The following is a 19,532-nucleotide window of genomic DNA, read 5'->3' on the forward strand; positions in this document are numbered from 1 at the left end:
GAGCCGTGGCTGTGGCCCCCACTTCAAGCCCCAGTCCCGCGGCTTCCACCGGGGGCTGCAACAGAGGCTGTGTGTCCCCCTCGCAGCTTCCCAGGGCCGTACACCCTCCACCCCCTGCTGCTGGGGTCGTGCACCCCTGTCCTGCAGCAGTGGTCATCTCCAGAGCGGGGGATGTGTGCCCCCCATGGGTCTGCCCCGTGCCATGGCATGGGGATCGGCCTGTCAGTCCGTCCCCCCATCCACCCCATGGGACTCCATTCCTCCCCTCTACCTAGCCCTGTCCCCTGGTTATTTTTAGTAAAGTCACGGACAGGTCATGGGCTCCATGAATTTTTGTTTATTGCCCGTGACCTGTCCGTGACTTTACTAAAAATAACTGTGACAAAATTGTAGCCTTAATTATCATATTGTAGGGACATTGATGTGTGGGGCAAGGGGGTTCAGGATCAGGCCTGGGCATTGGGGCTCCTAGCTGACTCCCTAGCCTCTTTTGCACACTCACCCCAACTTCTCTATCTAGACCAGTTCCATGGCTCTGAATGCCTGCCCAGCTCCCTAGTTCCATGGTCTCCTTCCTCCCCCTACTCCTCTAACTCTATTCTACACTGAAATAATTTTAATATTCATGTATTTTATTTATTTTATTTACATTTAAGAATCCACAATGTACACATCATATTCCCCATAATCACACTCAAATACATAACCTGATCTCTGACTGCATACTTTTTCATGTTCATGTACAAATAATACATTGTAGATTTGGCAGTAAACATATGTATCTTAATCTATCCAAAGTTCTGGTTGTGCATGTGAGTATAATTACAAAGAAGGGGATGTTTGCACTGTGGGTGGTTACATCTTAAAACTGAAAGGAAATTTGCTGCGGAGTGGAAGAGTCTATAATTGTGTTTAGTGAAAGAGTTTATAATTGTGAGGTTGGAAAAAGCGTGAACTGAGGTTGGTGTGGATGTTGTTGAAATATACTTGAGCAAACTTAACTCTGATAAAGGATGTTTTTAGTGTGGAAAATGTAAATATGGGGAGGTTTAGGTTGGATATTAGGAAAAACTTTTTCACTAGGAGGGTGGTGAATCACTCTAATGGGTTACCTAGGGAGGTGGTGGAATCTCCTTCCTTGGAGGTTTTTAAGGTCAGGCTTGACAAAGCCCTGGCTGGGATGATTTAGTTGGGAATTGGTCCTGCTTTGAGCAGGGGGTTGGACTAGATGACCTCCTGAGGTCCCTTCCAACCCTGAGATTCTATAATTCTATGATCATTCAAGAATCCCCTCATAAATCATTATATATGACAAGTTTTCACACTACTTAATATTATAATAGCTGTTAACAGATTTTAAAGCTTTTGTACTTCAATACTGCCCTCAAGTGTAAGACTGCAAGAACTACATCATTTAATGATAGAACTGAAGCTTTACTTGTATTCCAATATAACAATAAGTTTTCCTTGAAGTTAGCCCTCAGAAACATCATACTTTGAACTAAAATACCATACACACATTTTTACATTACTGCAATTAAGATAAGCAAATAGATAATTAAAAATCATTACCTAAAATATTTTTTCTTTTCTTTTCTAATTTGGACTCGATAATCTCTTGTGTTCTAGCAGATGACGTCTGAGCAGAGAAGTTTAGGTAAACAGGAACATAGCCTGCTTCTTCTTGTATTCGGTTTAGCAATCCCCTTGCAACTACAGACTTTAATTATAAAAAATAAGTAATAGTAACTTCATTATACACAAAGTTGCATACACACACACTCTTTGTGGTTCTATTATGCAATCACTTTGGTAAATTGCACAGTCCTACAACAAATAATATAATGAAATTAATCAAATGAGTAGAACAGTGGGCCAGATCCTACGTCCACTCTCAGCCTCCCCTTTAGCTCCATAGGAGCAGAGTGAGTACTCCTGAAACCTGTCCTTGAGCTATGGGAGTACAGGAGCCATTGCTCTGTCCTAGACTGTTTATATATATATATATATATATATATATATATATATACACACACACACACACCCCTATCTCATAGAACTGGAAGAGAGCCTGAAAGGTCATTGAGTCCAGCCCCTTGCCTTCACTAGCAGGACCGAGTACTGATTTTGCCCCAGATCCTTAAGTGGTTTCCCTCAAGGATTGAACTCACAACCTTGGTTTTAGCAGGCCAATGCTCAAACCACTGAGCTATCCCTCCCCCCTGCCTATCTGCTCCTTAGGCACAAATGAATCACCATATGAGACTGGACCAGGCTCCATCATCCCTCTACTCTAGAATCCCATCTCTGACGGTGGTCAGTATTAGCTGCTTCAGAGAAAGCGTGTGCTGCAGTATGCAGTTATATGATAACTTGCCTGCAGGCAAAGTTTCCCTCTAACTCTCAATAGTTAGAGTTTAGCTTTTATTTTTATTAGTTTCCATTTTCCCTTCTTGTGGATCCTAACCTCGTGTTTGCTTTTCTGACTGCTACTGCACACTGAGCAGAGCTCTTCATTGAGCTGTATGCAATGATGCCAAGGCCCCAACCTAAACTGTTGGTTAATTTAGAAGCCAGCAAGGTGTAGAGGTAGTTCAAATTATTCCCTCCACTAAGCATTATTTTGCATTTGTCAACACTGAATTTCCTCTGCCATCATGTCGCCTATTCACTGAGCTAGGTCAGGTCCCATGAAGTTCCTTAGTCTTCTCTAGTTCTGACTAATCTAAATAATTCTGCATCACCTGCAAAGCTGGACACCTAACTTTTCACCAGGTATTAAACAACACAGGACCTAATATGGAACCTTGAAGCACCCTGATGTTAACCCTTTGCTATGACAAAAATTGCCCATTTATTTCCACTCTTTGGTTTCTGTCTCGTAGCAAGTTTCTGATCCATGACAATACTTGGACTCTCAAACCCTGACTGTTTATTTTCTTTAGCAACTTCTTCTGTGGGACTTAGTCAAAGACCAAATAAATTATGCCAACTAGTTCTCCTTTATCCACTGTTTTTTGGCACTTTCAGAGAATTCTAGCAGATCAGTGAGACTCAATTTTCCTTTGCAGAAACCTTGCTGATTAGACACTATCATATTATGATTTCCTAAATATGTCATAACTCTGTTTGTAATTACGGTTTTAAACAATGTACCAGATATAAAAGTAAAGGTTACTGGTCTGCAGTTCCCTGGATCATCTCAAGCACCTTTTAAAAAATATAGATACAACAGTTGCTACCCTCCAATCACCCAGCACAGCAGCAGATTTTAATGGGACATTTCATATTTCAGCTAGCGGCTCAGCCAGTTTTTTCTTAAATTCCTTCAGAACTCTTGGGTAAAAAACACCTGGACCAGGTGACTTTTTGCTTTTTAATGTATCTGTTTGTTCCAGCCCCTTTTCTTTAGATTTCTGAATCTTTAATAGTGCATTATCAGTGTTACCGGAAAAGAGTAGTTCTGGGATCGGTATCTCCCCAACATCTTCTGTGGTGAAGACTGATAGTAAAGCAATCGCTTAGCTTCTGCATCTTAGGAATCCACTCACCAACCAGCTGCCCAACCACCTCTCCCCCTAACCTCAGGAATCCCCAAACCCGTATCCCAGATGTCCCTTTCCCTCAGAAGTGCCCCTGCCCACATCCCCAAATGCAATCCCCTAACAGCTCTGTCTTAATTAATACTAAATGTAATTCCTTTGATTGGCTGAGTGAAGGTAGGCCCTACACTCGACTCGGCGCCCTTTCTCTGTCTGTCTGTAATGCCGCAACTTTTGAAAACCACTTCAGATCAATTCTAGAACTTCAGGGAAGATCCTAGGCATCAACAGGCCCTACTGATTTTGGTGAAATGCGTGATTTCCACTAAAATCACCATTTGGCCCATCAGGCAGTGACCTCAGAGAGGCCTGGATACAGGGGTGCAGACAGGGATCTTACAGAGGCCTGTGGGAAAGGAGCAGTGTCACTCTGGATACAGGGGTAAGGCAGCCACCTCAAGGTTAGGGTGAGAGTGAGGGCAGATTCCTCTCCCCGCTCTGGTCACCCCACCCTGACCACCCAGCCGGACCTCTTGCTCCTGCTCCTGTCAGGCTCTCTCCAACCGGGCCTCTTGCACCCACCCCCACTCTGGTCAGACCCCTACTGATTTGGGGGATAATCTGACAATCTGAAAACTGGAAAAGTTTGATTTTAGTGGACACCAGAATTTTCCAATTTTCACCCAATTCAGTGGGCTCTGACCAGGGTTGGAGGTGAGGGGTGGGAGTTGAGGGATCCTGCTGGAGTGGGGGTGGGGGTCTGGCAGGGTGTACAGGTTGGATATTAGGTTGGATTTTAGGTTGGATATTAGGAAAAACTTTTTCACTAGGAGGGTGGTGAAGCACTGGAATGGGTTACCTAGGGGAGGTGGTGGAATCTCCTTCCTTAGAGGTTTTTAAGGTCAGGCTTGACAAAGCCCTGGCTGGGATGATATAGTTGGGATTAGGTCCTGCTTTGAGCAGGGGGTTGGACTAGATGACCTCCTGAGGTCCCTTCCAACCCTGATATTCTATGATTCTATAGCTCATAAGCAACCAAGTGTGTGACTCTTCAGTGTTAATCAAGTGATCCTACTGCTATCCAAAGGATTCTTACCTTGCCGACCCCAGTAATTCCTGTGAGCAATACAGAATGTCTGACGGCTAACAATTTTTCCATCAGGTAGCCATAACGCACAGTGTCCGTGGTTGGAACAAGCATTTCAAAAAATGGCACTTCTCTGCTGTACTTGAATGTAGGTATAATCCTTTCCCAGAGATCCAGTCGCCTACTATCAAAATCCATGTAAACACTCCACAGATCTCCAGAGGTTGGAAGCTAGAAGGACAAAATAATCCTAAACAGTACTTCATAATAATAATAATAATAATAAAAAGATTATATCTTAAAAATCAAATGTCTTTACATCTCTGCATTCTGCAGTGACATGTAGTAAACCGGCAAATGAATTTCCATCTTTTCCATGCTGTTCTCTATTCGGCTATTGCCCAAACTGAATGCAGAATCTTATATTTAAATAGTTTAGTAATTCTTTATAATGAATAGCATGCAGGTACCATGCCCATCTGGTTCCATACAAAAATGGCACCAAACTGAAGAGTATTTGATTGATTGAATGACTAAGTATTAAAGGCATCCTTGCTTGCTGGATCACTTGCATTGAGGACTGCCCCACCTTTGTGAAGATATCTGTGAAGGAGTGTCAGCTGATAGGGGTGCTGCAGAGAGGCCAACAAACCACCCACACTCAGAACCCCTTCCTTCAGCAGAGCAAAGTTCCATGAACTGGCATCAATCTGGCAGAGCTCCTCTTCTATGGCTCCTGAGAAGATCTCCTTGCAGCTGAAGCACCATCTCCTTCCCCAGCTCCACCATTTTTGGTAGTGTTGAAACGTAGGCAATGAGCTAGCCCAGTGGGCCCATTCCCAGAAAAATCCTGCGTTTTGTTTGTTTTCAAATCTCCTCCAATGACGGAATGAGAAGGGAACTGCTCAACAATGACCCCAAAGTGGCTTTGAAATCATTTGGAAAGGGATTGCTTGAGGGATGACCAAACCCTGGAGACTTCATGGAGAACTCTAAGGGCATGTCAACATAGGGACATTCAGAAAAGTTAAGGCGAATCAACTAAAGCTGTGGAGTCAATGCATATAAGTTGAAGCATGTTAACCCCTCTCCCTGTATGGTTGCTCTCATTCAGAAGCAAAATGGCCTTAGTTGGGAGAATTAAGTTAGAGTGAACTAAACCACTTTACTCCTGAACGAGAGCCTCCACGTGGAGGTTAACACACTTGAATTTACAAACATTCACTTCACATCTTTAGTTGATTCGCCTTAACTTTCCTTAATATCCCCAGACAGACAAGCCCTAAATTGCTTCCTGCATATCCTGGAGAAGAGGTAGAACCCCAAGTGTCTTGGACTAGGGGAGAGATCAGGATCCAGAAAAATACACTGTATCTCATGGATGTCACTACTTCTAGGGTGGAAGGGGCAGCTGTCTAACAAAACAGAAACAAGAAAAATGAAGCTGCCGGAGGAATTTAGGACATTATGATTAATGATTCTCCATTGCCATGCACCTTGGGCTCCATTCACAAAAGAACGTAGGCACTTAGGTGCCACCTTAAGTGCCTAAATGCCAGGATCAGGCCCCAGTGGGATTCACAAAGTCCCTGTTCAGCTGCCCCTGAACCCTCCAGAACCTAAATTTTTGAAGTAAAAGTTGCCTAGGCACCTATGTTTCTGTGGTTGCCCCATCTCAAAAAAGATATATTGGAATTGGAAAAGGTTCAGAAAAGGGCAACACAAATGATTAGGGGTATGGAACAGCTTCTGTATGAGGAGATATTAAGACGATTGGGACTTTTCAGCTTGGAAAAGAGATGACTAAGGGGGATATGATAGAGGTCTATAAAATCATGACTGGTGTGGAGAAAGTAAATAAGGAAGTGTTATTTACTCCTTCTCATAACACAAGAACTAGGGGTCACCAAATGAAATTAATAGGCATCAGGTTGAAAACAAACAAAAGGAAGTATTTCTTCACTCAACACACAGTCAACCTGTGGAACTCTCTGCCATAGTATGTTGTGAAGGCAAAGACTATAAGAGGGTTCAAAAAATAACTAGATAAGTTCAGGGAAGATATCCATTGATGGACCTATTAGCCAGGATGGGCAAGGATGGTGTCCCTAGCCTCTGTTTGCCAGAAACTGGGAATGGGCGACAGGGGATGGATCACTTGATGATCACCTGTTCTGTTCATTCCCTCTGGGGTACCTGGCATTAGCCACTGTTGGAAGACATGATACTGGCTAGATGAACCATTGGTCTGACCCAGTATGGCTGTTCTTATGAGCATACGCATTGCAGCCCCATGCCAGGTGTCCAGACACCTAAGTCCCCAGAGCAAGAAACAGGGGAAGATAGGTGTTCCTCCGTCTAATTTGCCTGCCTGGCCCAATCCAGTAAGTGTGCTCAGACCTTGCCTACCAGATCAGGCTTCTATCAGGAAGCATACACAAGGCAGGAGGGGTGGGAGTGGGGAGGAGGATGACCTCCCACATAACCTTTAGTCCAGTGGTTAGGGTACTCACCTGGGACGTGGGAGATCCCCATTCTGCCTGAAGGGAGAAGGGATTTGAACGGTGCTCTGCCAACTCTCAGGTGAGTGCCCTAGCCACTGAGCTAGGGGGTATTCTGAGGTGAGGCTCCCTCAGTCTCTTTTGTTCAAGCTGCCCCACTGTGAAAATCAATGAAAGAATCCTCCCCCCCCTTTTCCCCCCCACCACCGGCCTCTTGCCAAAACCACGTAGGCCCCTAACGCCAAGAGATGGTTGTCAGCCGAGAAGCCCCAACAAAGGGAGGCACCTCCCTGCAGCATGGACATAGGCATCTATCGCAGAGAAAGTGGCAGGGCTTAGCACACACCTCTCAGCTTGGCCTCTTCCACTGGCTGGTTTAGGCAAGGAGCCGCCTAGCTCGCTGGCTTTAGTGAATCCCAAGGAGAGGCGCCTCTCTCTTCCCATTCATTGCATAGGGAGCCTAGGTGCTGAACTCAGGCTTTGTGAATCCCAGTTACCAGGGTGACACCCATCACCATGACGACGTTTCTTTGCCAATCTAGCCCTCCTGTCATGAGTTACACCTGTATAGTGTGAGTGCAAAGCAGGTGGGAAATGTTACCTAATTTGGTAGCATTTTGTCCTCACTTTGCATCAGTGTAAATGACTACACAAAGTACAAAGCAATGAAGAATCAGGCCCTGGGTCTTTAAAAAAAGTACCACAGCATCTTTAATGACCACAAATGGTTAGGACTTAGGGCTGGTCCACACTAACCCCCCAGTTCGAACTAAGATACGTGAATAACGTAGCTGAAGTCGAAGTATCTTAGTTCGAACTACAAGGTACTTTCCGCGGGTCCACACGCGGCAGGCAGGCTCCCCCGTCGACTCCGCCTACTCCTCTCGCGGAGCAGGAGTACCGGTGTCGACGGCGAGCACTTCCGGGATCGATTTATCGCGTCTAGACAAGACGCGATAAATCGATCCCAGAAGATCGATTGCTTACCGCCGAACCTGGAGGTAAGTATAGCTGTACCCTTAGGTTTAAGAAGGAAAGATCCTTTCTGCTACATCCGCTTGTTACATTATCCCCCTGCCTCCTTATGTATAGAAGCTACTGTAAATGCCGTGAGTCAACTTGTTTCTTTACCTTGGATTCAGGATTGTCCTCGAACTGTTGTCTCACAAACGTATCAAAAATATCCCAGTAGTTTTCCGTTAAATTTCCACCCAGTGACCATAAATAGCAGAAAACAAAAGTCTGGCAGACTATGGTGTTTAATTTTGATTGGTCCTATAAAGAAGATAGTTAATCCATATATTTTATACATTACTTTTCATTACATCAGTGTCTTAAAAAAAGTCCTGCTGTCATGAAAGCTGAATTAGTATTCAATAACAACAATACTCGTGGAGAGTATTGAGTACTCTGCATGTTCTCAATCCAAGGGCCAATAGAGTTTTAAAATGTTCAATTTATGAGCCCTCCTGGTCATTCTGAATAACACACTTCACAAGTCTACAAACTGAGCTCTGTGCAGCTGAGGTAGGTGACCAGCAGGCATGGGGAAGGGATGCTGGGGCCTAGGGCCGCAGGGGGCATAAGGAGGGAGTACAGGGGACTAGGGCCACAGGGAGAGAGGTATTTTGATAGTATTTTATTTTAAAATGTATTTTTAAATACAAATTCCAATTTACTTAAGTTAAAACTACTTTTCAATATAGTCTAAAACTGGGGTCTCAAACTCAATTTACCTTAGGCCAGTGCCAGTCCTCAAATGCTCCCAGTGGGCCAATAATGTTACTCATGCCACCCAGAACGCACCCCCCAAAACTCCGCCCCCCACCTGCCTAAGGCTCTGGGAGGGAGTTTGGGTGGGGGAGGGGATCTGGGATAGGAGATTGGGGTGCAGGCTCTGGGATGGAGTTTGGGTGCTGGGTGCAGGCTCTGGGTGGGAGGAGGGGGGAGGAGTGCCAGCTCTGGGAGGGAGTTTGGGGGCAGGAAGGGGTGTGTGGGAAGGGGGATGGGTGTGTGTGTGTGGGTGTAGGCTCTGGGAGGAAGTTTGGGGGCGGGAGAGTGTGTGTGGGAAGGGGGAGGGGGTGCAGGCTCTGGGAGGGAGTTTGGGGGCTGGGGTGTGGGTGGGTAAAGGCTCTGGGAGGGAGTTTGGGGGCGGGAGGGGGTGTGTGGGAATGGGGAGGGGGCAGGCTCTGGGAGGGAGTTTGGGGGCGGGGTGTGTGTGTGGGGAGGGGGTGCAGGCTCTGGGAGGGAGTTTGGGGGCAGGACGGGGGTATGGGAAGGGGGTGGGAGTGCAGGCTCTGGGAGGGGGTCGGGGGGTGCGGTGCTTACCTGGGGCTCCAAGGCGGGGTGGGCTGCAGGGCCTCCGCGCGCTGCTGCCCCCAGGCACTGCCCCCATAGCTTCCTATTGGCCGCAGGGGCGCTCGGGGTGGGGGCAGCACGCGGAGGCACAGCCCTGCCCTGCCCTGGGGCCGCAGGGAGGGGCCAGCAGACACGTGGAGCGACCAGGCAGACACTGCTCAGCTCTGCTGCGCTGCCGGGGCCCCGAGCCCTTGTAAGTCATCTGGGGGTGGGGAGCGCCCAGGGGCGGCATGTGGGGCCAAGGGAGAGACCAGGCCCCAAAACTGCTGACGATCTGTGGGCCACATTGGGAAGGTTTGCGGGCCGCAGATGGCCCACAGGCCAGGAGTTTGAGACCCCTGGTCTAAAAGTTAACATCCTACTGAACAGAAAGGTACCAGTGCTCTTCTAAACAAAGAAACTATCATTTCTGAATATCAGTCAGTTCAGATCATTAATAGATTTCATGATTTCAAATCAAACAACACAAGCTACAAAACAAAAACGTTATTTAACATAACATGTGATTATTCCACATTTAAATTTTATATAAGAATTGTAAGTAAGTGTTTCCTACATTTCTTGAGTGTATTATATATTAGTATGTTAAATACTTATACCATTTTAAGATCAGGGCCTCCTTTTCCGAACAGCAAAGACTCCAGTAAACAACAAAGCGTAGTAACTTTACTGATGTCCACTTGTGGAATAGCTTGTGAGCACTTTTTATTGACAAACTTTAGACCATCATCAACATAGCGACAAAACAGATCAAACAAATGCTGTTTCGCTTCCTCGTTTAACTAAAATGAAAACAATATTTTTATGAATAAATTTTTTAAAAATTGTTTTGAACAAAGCACACATCATAACAACTCTGAAACTTATCATAACAACAAACATCCTTGACATCCAGCATCCCTGACATCCAGAATATACTGATAAATTTTGTGCACATGCACACACAACACATTTTTATATATTATAGATATACAAATGAAGGATTATGCTGACAGGCCTGTTCCTGCAATCTTGACTCATGTGAGTAATCCTTATTCGCATAATTTATTCCACTGAAGACAAATAATAATCTGGACTGTTTCATGAAGTGGAAAAACACTTAGATGCATGTTCTGCATATTTTTAGATATATTGTACATTTAGATTCCTACTTGATTACAGTTAATTATAATTACTGGTTTATTAAAATGTTACTATTAATAATAATTGTGTTTAATTAATTAAAATAAATACATAAAAATGTAAATCCTTAATATTTATTAAATATCTGTTGCTAACAAGTTCTTTCAGGGGGAGATTTGAAAGTGTGACATCAGTACGTAAAACTAACTTTTCTGACACCTACTTTATTTGGAAGACCTGCCATCCAAGTCTGTACATATGGGACCCACTTCAGTTCATCGGGGTCAATGTATACCATTCCACATCGGCTAACTGTTGCAGGTGAGGCAACCTTCAGATCTTGTACCTGAAGTGTATGGATATTGCATATAAAACATTATACCGTATATTTCAAATGCACATAACAGAGAAAAAACGGTTACTCAATTATTTTCCCTCCTTTACGTTTAAACTGTCTGGTTCTTACATTCCACTTAGGTATCATGGATGATACCATGTGATGGTGTGAAACCGATTGCCTGGTAGAAGAGCTCGGGCGAGTCTGGAGTCTAAGACTGCCCCAATAAACTCTATTCTCTGGGTTGGCTCCAGAGTGGGCTTGTCTTTGTTGAGTAGAATTCCTAACTCGTGGAATGTTTGCAGTATTATCTGGACGTGAGCTTGAACTTGCTCCCTGGTGCGGCCGCGCACCAGCCAGTCGTCTAGATACGGGAACACCTGTATCCTTTGTCGATGAAGGTATGCTTCCACGACAGCCATACATTTGGTGAACACTCTTGGAGCCGCGGACAAGCAGAAGGGAAGGACGGCAAATTGGTAGTGCACCTTGTTTACTACAAAGTGAAGGAAGCGCCTGCGTGGGGGGTAAATTGCTATATGAAAATATGTGTCCTTCATGTCGAGGGCGGCGAACCAGTCTCCAGGATCCAGGGAAGGGATGATGGTCCCCAAGGAGACCCTGCGGAACTTCAACTTTACTATGAATTTGTTGAGTCCGCGTAAATCTAAAATGGGATGTAGACCCCCTTTTGCTTTGGGGATCAGGAAATAGCGGGAGTAAAACCCCCTGCCCCTTAACTCTGGGGGAACCTCCTCTATGGCCCCCATAGAGAGGAGCCCAAAAACCTCCTGTGTAAGGAGATGCTCGTGAGAAGGGTCCCTGAAGAGGGACGGGGAGTGGGGTGGGGGGAGACAAAGAAAACTGGAGAGCGTATCCCCTCTCCACCGTGTGAAGAACCCAGCGGTCCAAGGTTATAAGGGACCAAGCACGGTGGAAACGGGAGAGGCTATCCCGAAAGGAGGGAGATGGATCCTGGGTAGTGGCTGGGGCGCCGTCCTCAAGCGCACCTTCAAAAGTTTTGTCTAGGACCTGAAGGTGGCCTAGGCAGGCCCTGGTTCTGACCGGGTTGAGGACCGGTCGACCTTCGCCTACCACCTCGTCCCCGCCTTCTGGCAAAGTCTTGTCTCGGACAAGGCGGGGGAGGGTAGAACCTTTGCGGCTGGGGCCTAAAGGGTCTGCGCTGGGGCTCTGGGACATGTATCCCCAGGGAGCGCATGATGGTTCTCGAATCCTTGAGGCTCTGCAATCGAGAGTCCGTCTTGTCCAAGAATAACCCCTGGCCCTCGAACGGTAGGTCCTGCAGGGTCTGCTGCAGTTCTGGCGGTAAGCCCAAAACCTGGAGCCAGGAGACGCATCGCATGGCTATGCCAGATGCTAGTGTCCTGGCGGCCGAGTCCGCTATGTCCAGGGAGGCTTGTAAGGAGGTCCTAACCTCCTTCTTACCTTCCTCCACTAAGGCCCCGAATTCCTCCCTCGAGTCCTGGGGAACCAACTCTTTGAATTTACCCATGGAGTTTCATGAGTTGTAGTTGTAGCGGCTCAAGAGCGCCTGCTGGTTCGCGGCTCTGAGCTGCAGACCCCCTTCGAGTACATCTTACGCCCAAACAAATCGAAGCGTTTAGCGTCCTTCGATTTGGGCGCTGCCGCCTGCTGGCCATGACGCTCTCTTGCGTTCACCGAGGACACGACTAGTGAACACGGTGGAGGGTGTGTGTCTAAGTATTCATGGTCCTTGGAGGGGACAAAGTACTTTCTCTCGACCCCTCTGGCAGTGGGTGGAATGGAGGCAGGAGTTTGCCATATGGTAGTGGCATTAGCCTAAATCGTACGAATCAGTGGTAATGCCACCCGGGATGGGGCATCAGTGGACAGGATGCTCACCACCGGGTCCTGCACCTCTACTATCTCCTCTGCCTGGAGGTCCATGTTACGTGCCACCCTACCTAACAGGTCTTGGTGGGCACGAAGATCTATTGCGGGCAGGCCTGAGGCTGTTGTGCCCGCCACCGCCTCATCCGGGGAAGACGAGGAGGATGCCTCCGGGGGCAAGGGGTCCAAATGAGGGTCCAGTTCTAAGGGCCCCTGAAGCGGAGGATCTCCTGCCCCGGGGTCTAGGGCCTGAGATGGTGTAGGCACGGGAGCTTCCATGCCCCCTGGGGGAGGACGGGAGATGGTGGCCTCCGGGACTCTGGGCTCGGATTGTGCCGAGCGAGAGGCCGATGGTGGAGACTCTTGCGCCTGGTGATACGCCCACGGGGTCCAGAAAGACCAATGCGTAGGGTCCTGCGCGGGGTCCTCTGCCCCCTCCTGCCAGTGACCCAAGTCAGCAGCGGCCTGCCCCTGGGGAGGGTATCCCCGTGAAGCCCCGTCGGACGAGCGAGACGCTGATCTTGAGGGCCAGGGCGGTGCCGAACGCGGTTGCATCGGCTCAGTGCGGTACGGTGCCAATTGGTGCCGGTCCGTAGGCGAGCGGTCCCTGTGCGGTGCCGGTGAGCAGTACCGTGATCAAGATCGGTGCCGCTGGCCATGTCGGTGCCAAGATCTGGATCTGGACCGAGATGAAGACGACCGCCTGTAGACGTGGTACCGGGAGCGGCCCCTCGAACTGGAGTGGCGCTCGTACCAGTGTCGAGAACTACGTCTAGATGCCGACCGGTACAGATGATCCTGATGGTGTCGAGACATCGACTGGTGCCATGCAGAGGACCTAGGCCGCGAGTACGACCGGTGCCGGGGTGAAAGTCGGCGCCGGGACTGCGAGCGGCATCGGGACCTGCTCCGAGACCTGGAGCGGTGCCGCGAGTCCACGCTCGGAGAAGGTGGGCGTACCAGGGCAGGCTTGCCCCTGGATTGCATGGTCCGAAGAGTGGGCGGTGCCGCGTGTTGAGACGGCGACGGCTCCGTGAGAGCGATGAGGTCTTTTGCAGTCGCAAAGGTCTCAAGAGTAGACGGAAGACAGGGCTCCACCACGGACCGAGGCGGTGAGTCAGTCTGCACCGGACTCAACGGCCCTACCCCCGGTGCCGGAGTCAACGGTGTAGAAGATATTTGCGTCTTCTGGCGCTCTAGAGGTGGACGCGGCTCTACCACCGGTACCAGGGGAGCCGGTGCCTGTAGGACAGCAGCCTCCTGTGTCTTGCGGGGTCTCTTATGTCCTGGAGACAGGGAACGGCGCCGAGGAGCTTGTGACGGACACGGTGCCAAGGGAGGACAGTGCCGTGAGGCCTTATCCGTGTCTGCTCGCGGTGTAGTACCGGTAGGTGCTGCCGGGGCGCTGCGCACCGAGGCGCTCGGTGCCGGAACTTGGCGCGCCGAGGGAGGATCTGGGCTAAGTGCCGCCTCCATGAGGAGCTGCTTGAGTCTAAAGTCCCGCTCCTTTTTAGTCCTGGGTCTGAAAGCCTTACAGATTTTGCACTTATCTGTCTGGTGGGACTCTCCTAAACACTTCAGACACGAGTCGTGCGGATCTCCCGTTGATCTCCCCTGGCACGGCTTAAAGCCAGGAGCCTTGGGCATGAACCCGGCTATGCGCCAGGAGAAAAAGGGGGAGAAATATCCCCCTTAACCCCCGCTAACTATTTACAACTATTTACATAATGAACTATTAACAACAATCTAAGAATATACTACAACTATAACTACAACTATCTATAAGAATTACAGGATAAGCTAGGGAGAGTGGAGAACAGCTATGCCGCGCTCCACAGTTCCAATGACCGTCAGGGGCGGTAAGAAGGAACTGAGGGGGCGCTGGGTCGGCTGGGGTATATATCCATGAAGGCGCCATTCCAGGGGGCTCCCCAGCCGACCCACCGGGTGTTACTAGGGTAGAAAATTTCTCCGACGATCGTGCATGCAGCGCGCGCACACCTAATTGGAATCGATATGAGCAAGCACTCGAAGAAGAAGGTATATTTCCAATTCCCTTCACCCTGAGTTAACTTGTGGACAGGCATTCAAGTATGAACAGTGTGTAAATTATTCTCATATTCACACAGGGAACACCTTTACTTACCAGTTACACCAAAAAACAAATTAGTTAAGCATCAATAAATAGGTCTGCTAGTGAAGTGTTTTGGAAACCCTGGACAAACTGTGTCAACAATTGAATATAGCAACTAAATCAAGTTTTTGACATGATAAATCATGAGAGCACTCATAACTGCATTTTAATTTATTCTTTACACAAGAGAGCTTTTCTAGAACAGTTAGAAACGTGAACACCTCACAAATCCTTGGCCGCACTGGAGAGAAAGCTAATGCACAATTTCTTGAATACTTACAGGTCACTCTTGGCTTGGAGAATTCACTATTTCCAGAACTTTAGCGGACAGGGGACTGGACTCGATGACCTCTCGAGGTCCCTTCCAGTCCTAGAATCTATGAATCTATGGATGTTATTTCTATTTAATCATAGCTATAAGAGTCCTTGAACACTTTGAGTATGGCTAGACTCCCAATGCAATACTCATCATTAATAATCTGTAGTATTTTCCCAGTTACATCAGCCAGATCACCATGTTCAACCACCAAAATGCAGGCATTTTCAACAGTAATGAGGCTTTTCCAGTTTGATTAACTTTGGGTAGTCGTTTTCATGGCTGTCTGAATAGCTGCAGCAGCATACGACTCATCCAACTAAATACTGATTCCAATGGAGTACAGTAGGAATGAATCTGGCCTAAAATATCCAGACCGGCTAAATGATACCTAAGTGGAATGTAAGAACCAGACAGTTTAAATGTAAAGGAGGGAAAAGAATTGCTTAGAGTGGCACAATTTTGAGGGTAATCAGGTAATGAGGAGAAACTTAATCCTGACAGGGCATCAGAAAAAAAATTCCAAACAGTGAAATCTGCTAGGAATCTTTCTAGCTCTCTTTTTATGATCTATGAATGATATTATTATCTCAGAAAGGCAACTTAGTTTCTGGGTAAAAATAAGATTGTGTGAGCAGGAGAGAGAAAATGAGATAACAGGAGTTACTCAGATCTAATATTAGCTTCTAGGTAACTACTTGATGTCAAAGATTGCTTGGCTTTGACCCTGAATTGCTAACATGTGAAAGGGAAGTCATTCTGGAGAAATCCCCATGCTCATCTTCCAGAGAGAGAAAAATAGAGACTGGCCAGGACAAAAATTACAAACAAACAGATATGGCTAGATTGTCGGACTCAATGGGTAGTGATCCATGGCTCCATGTCTAGTTGGCAGCCGGTATCAAGCAGAATGCCCCAGGATCGGTCCTGGGGCTGGTTTTGTTCAACATCTTCATTAATGGAGGATGGGCTGGATTACACCCTCAGCAAGTTCGCAGGTGACACTAAACTGGGAGGAGTGGTAGATACGCTGGAGGGTAGGGATAGGATACAGAGGGACCTAGACAAATTGGAGGATTGGGACAAAAGAAACCTGATGAGGTTCAACAAGGACAAGTGCAGAGTCCTGCACTTAGGATGGAAGAATCCCATGCACTGCTACTGGCTAAGCGGCAGTTCTGCAGAAAAGGACCTGGGGCTTACAGTGGATGAGAAGCTGGATATGAGTCAGCAGTGTGCTCTTGTTGCCAAGAAGGCTAATGGCATATTGGGCTGCATTAGTAGGAGCACTGCCAGCAGATCGAGGGAGGTGATTATTCCCCTCTATTCAGCACTGGTGAGGCCACATCTGGAGTATTGCATCCAATTTTGGCCGCTCCCACTACAGAAAGGATGTGGACAAATTGGAGACAGTCCAGCGGAGGGCAACGAAAATTATCAGGGGGCTGGGGCACATGACTTACGAGTAGCGGTTGAGGGAATCGGGCTTGTTTAGTCTGCAGAAGAGAAGAGTGAGGGTGGGATTTGATAGCAGCCTTCAGCTACCTGAAGGAGGGTTCCAAAGAGGACAGAGCTAGGCTGTTCTCAGTGTTGGCAGATGACTGAACAAGGAGCAATGGTTTCAAGTTGCAGTGGGGACGGTCTAGGTTGGATATTAGGAAAAACTATTTCACTAGGAGGGTGGTGAAGCACTGGAATGCGTTACCTAGGGAGGTGGTGGAATCTCCATCCTTAGAGGTTTTTAAGGCCTGGTTTGACAAAGCCCTGGCTGGGATGATTTAGTTAGGGTTGGTCCTGCTTTAAGCAGGGGGTTGGACTAGATGACCTCCTGAGGTCTCTTCCAACCTAATCGTCTATGATTCTATGATAAATTCAGCTGAAGATCATATATCTTATCAACATAACAATATAGTAAATTAAGCGAAGCAAACTAGAAATATCATAATGAATATTAAAATCCAAGAAATTACAGTACCTCAAACACCATATGGATGGAGGGTGTGAGTTTGATTCTTTCACTGTTTGCCAAGCAAAGCATCTTGTTATCATCCAAAACAGTGTTCAAGTTTTCAATCCACAGTGCATCCACTGGCCCGTCACTGATGATCCACTTGTGATCTTCAGTGGTGTCATTAACAGCTGCTCGAACACTAAGACCCATCAAGCCATCTTTCCACTCGAGAGTTAAATTATTAACTTCACCATACAATTCACCCATTGTAATTGATTTGGGGTTCAGAATATAGGTTTTGACAGGCTGGTAAAAAGGATTTTCCTCACCAGCCTCATGTAAAACTCCTAAAGTCTGTGCCAGAATTTGGTAAACTGTAGTTTTTCCACCTCCTGTTGGCCCAACAAGCATAACACCATGCCTTACTAACATGGTTTCATAGAGCTGTATGACTTTATGAACCATGCTTGCTTCAGGCTGCAATCCTTTTGAAAGCATGACATCTATAATTGTTGATTGTAGTATCCCATAGTCATGTTCTGGGATTATGACTCCTGGGAAAAGATCAGAAATAATCCCACTGTCGGAGAAAAAAAGAAAAAAAACAACTGTTTTGTTTTGTTAATTACATTAAACTAATTAAAAATTACATGGATTATATATTTAAAAACATCCATTTCATATTGAAGCACTCCATATCCATTCTAGTTTGTTGTTGTTTTCACTTGGACAGCTCTTGTATATAGCTATCACCTAATGTGCTAGAACGACTGCTCCAGGGCCTAAACCAACATTTGCAAATGTGGCTGCCCACAGTTAAGAACTTAAACCCATATTTAGGTACCTGAACTAGTGACCTAATTTTCAGAGTTGCTGAGAACCTGCAGCCCCCACTGATATCAATGCAAATCTGCAGACCCCACTGGTGTCAATGGAAGCTCCAGGTACTCAGCACATGTAAAAAAACAAACAAACCAGGCCTCTCTTTACGCAAAGCACATGCTTAAGTGCTTTCCTGAATTGGGGCTTTATTGAGGTGCCAATATATGGATTTAGGTGCCTAACTTTAAACACCCAGCAGGCGTGTGTGTGTGTGTGAAAAAATGGGGTAGCACAGGATCGGGTCCAGCATCAGCCCCCACCCTCACCTTGCAGGATCATGGGTCCAGTGACCGTAGCTGGAGTAGGCTGCCAGCACTAGGACTGCAGTGGCAGGCGGGCAGGTGGACTGCACACCTGAGCTCCATGCAGCTGAAGTAGGAGACCAGCAGGCACGGGGAAGGGGGTGCAGGGGCCTAGGCTGCAGGGGGCTAGGGGAGGGCGTGCATCCAGTGCATGGGGGACAGATTTTAAGTGAGGGGACTGGTAGCTGTGGGCATTCCCTGGATGTGGGGCTAGATCCTGGGGCACAGTCCCTGGATGGGGAGGTTGATGTTGTGCGGCAGTCCTTGGGAGGGCTGGGTACATGGAGAGGGACTGGATGCTGAAGGGGGAAATCCCTGGGGGGAGGGCATTCTGTCCTGGACAGGGCACCTTGTCTCTGCACGGCAGGCACATGTGCCAGCCCAGTGTTGGGGGGCATGGGTCTGGATGCTGGGGTTGACAGTCCCACAGGTGTTTGGTGATGGGGGGCATTCTGGGAGGGGCTGGGGGGCAGTCCCTAGGGAGTGGGGCGGCTGGGTGCATGGGGAACAGTCCCTGGCTGGGGACTGGGTGTATGGCAGGCAGTCCCTGGCTGCAGCAGGCAGGGCTCCCCATCTTTGCAGGCAGGCCCTGCAGCTGTGCTCTCCAGGTACTCAGCCATGCTGCCAATTAATTTTAACCATTAATGTCTTGACTTATTTTGCTAATTAAAAATGCTCTTGGTAGATGTTTGCCAGTGTTGAAATGAAAGGTACTGTATTGATGTGAATCATATCGCTGTCCTATAACAAATAATAAGCCTTTTTTTTTTTTTGGTAGCTGTAGATGTAGATGTATCTTGTGTGGATGTGGCCCACATAACACAATAGTAACTAGGTTGAGAACCGCTGTGTTAGACATTAAGTGCAACAGTCTCTCCACCTAAAATACAAATTAAACTACACTTAGAAAGTTGGGTCTTTTCCTTCACTATGGCAACATAAATGTGATATGACTAGATGAAGAAAACAAACTAGTATTATAGAAAATTACCTGAACAGAAGAGCATCATCTGCAAGAAATTTCGGTAGGTTAGAATCTCGTAAAGCCCTTATTAATACCACTTCCTCATTCAGATCTGGGTTCTCTCTTTTTAGTGACCTGGATGTTAATAAAAAGCAAACAAGATG

The 19,532-nt window shown here is 47.3% G+C and overlaps 1 protein-coding gene across 1 annotated transcript in view; it reads right to left on the minus strand.

Annotated features, from left to right (window-relative positions):
• Positions 1-19,532, minus strand: part of DNAH6 (dynein axonemal heavy chain 6) — a 178,265-nt gene that overhangs the window by 106,594 nt on the left and 52,139 nt on the right. The window contains exons 30-36 of the mRNA XM_054032513.1: positions 19,396-19,503; positions 17,245-17,800; positions 10,834-10,956; positions 10,088-10,270; positions 8,262-8,405; positions 4,639-4,860; positions 1,573-1,720 (exon numbers count right to left, since the gene is read on the minus strand). Coding sequence (XP_053888488.1) covers positions 1,573-1,720; positions 4,639-4,860; positions 8,262-8,405; positions 10,088-10,270; positions 10,834-10,956; positions 17,245-17,800; positions 19,396-19,503 — 1,484 coding nt within the window. The remainder of the gene's footprint in view (positions 1-1,572; positions 1,721-4,638; positions 4,861-8,261; positions 8,406-10,087; positions 10,271-10,833; positions 10,957-17,244; positions 17,801-19,395; positions 19,504-19,532) is intronic.

Source organism: Malaclemys terrapin, chromosome 6, assembly GCF_027887155.1.
Source record: "Malaclemys terrapin pileata isolate rMalTer1 chromosome 6, rMalTer1.hap1, whole genome shotgun sequence".
Taxonomy (NCBI): Eukaryota; Metazoa; Chordata; order Testudines; family Emydidae; genus Malaclemys; species Malaclemys terrapin.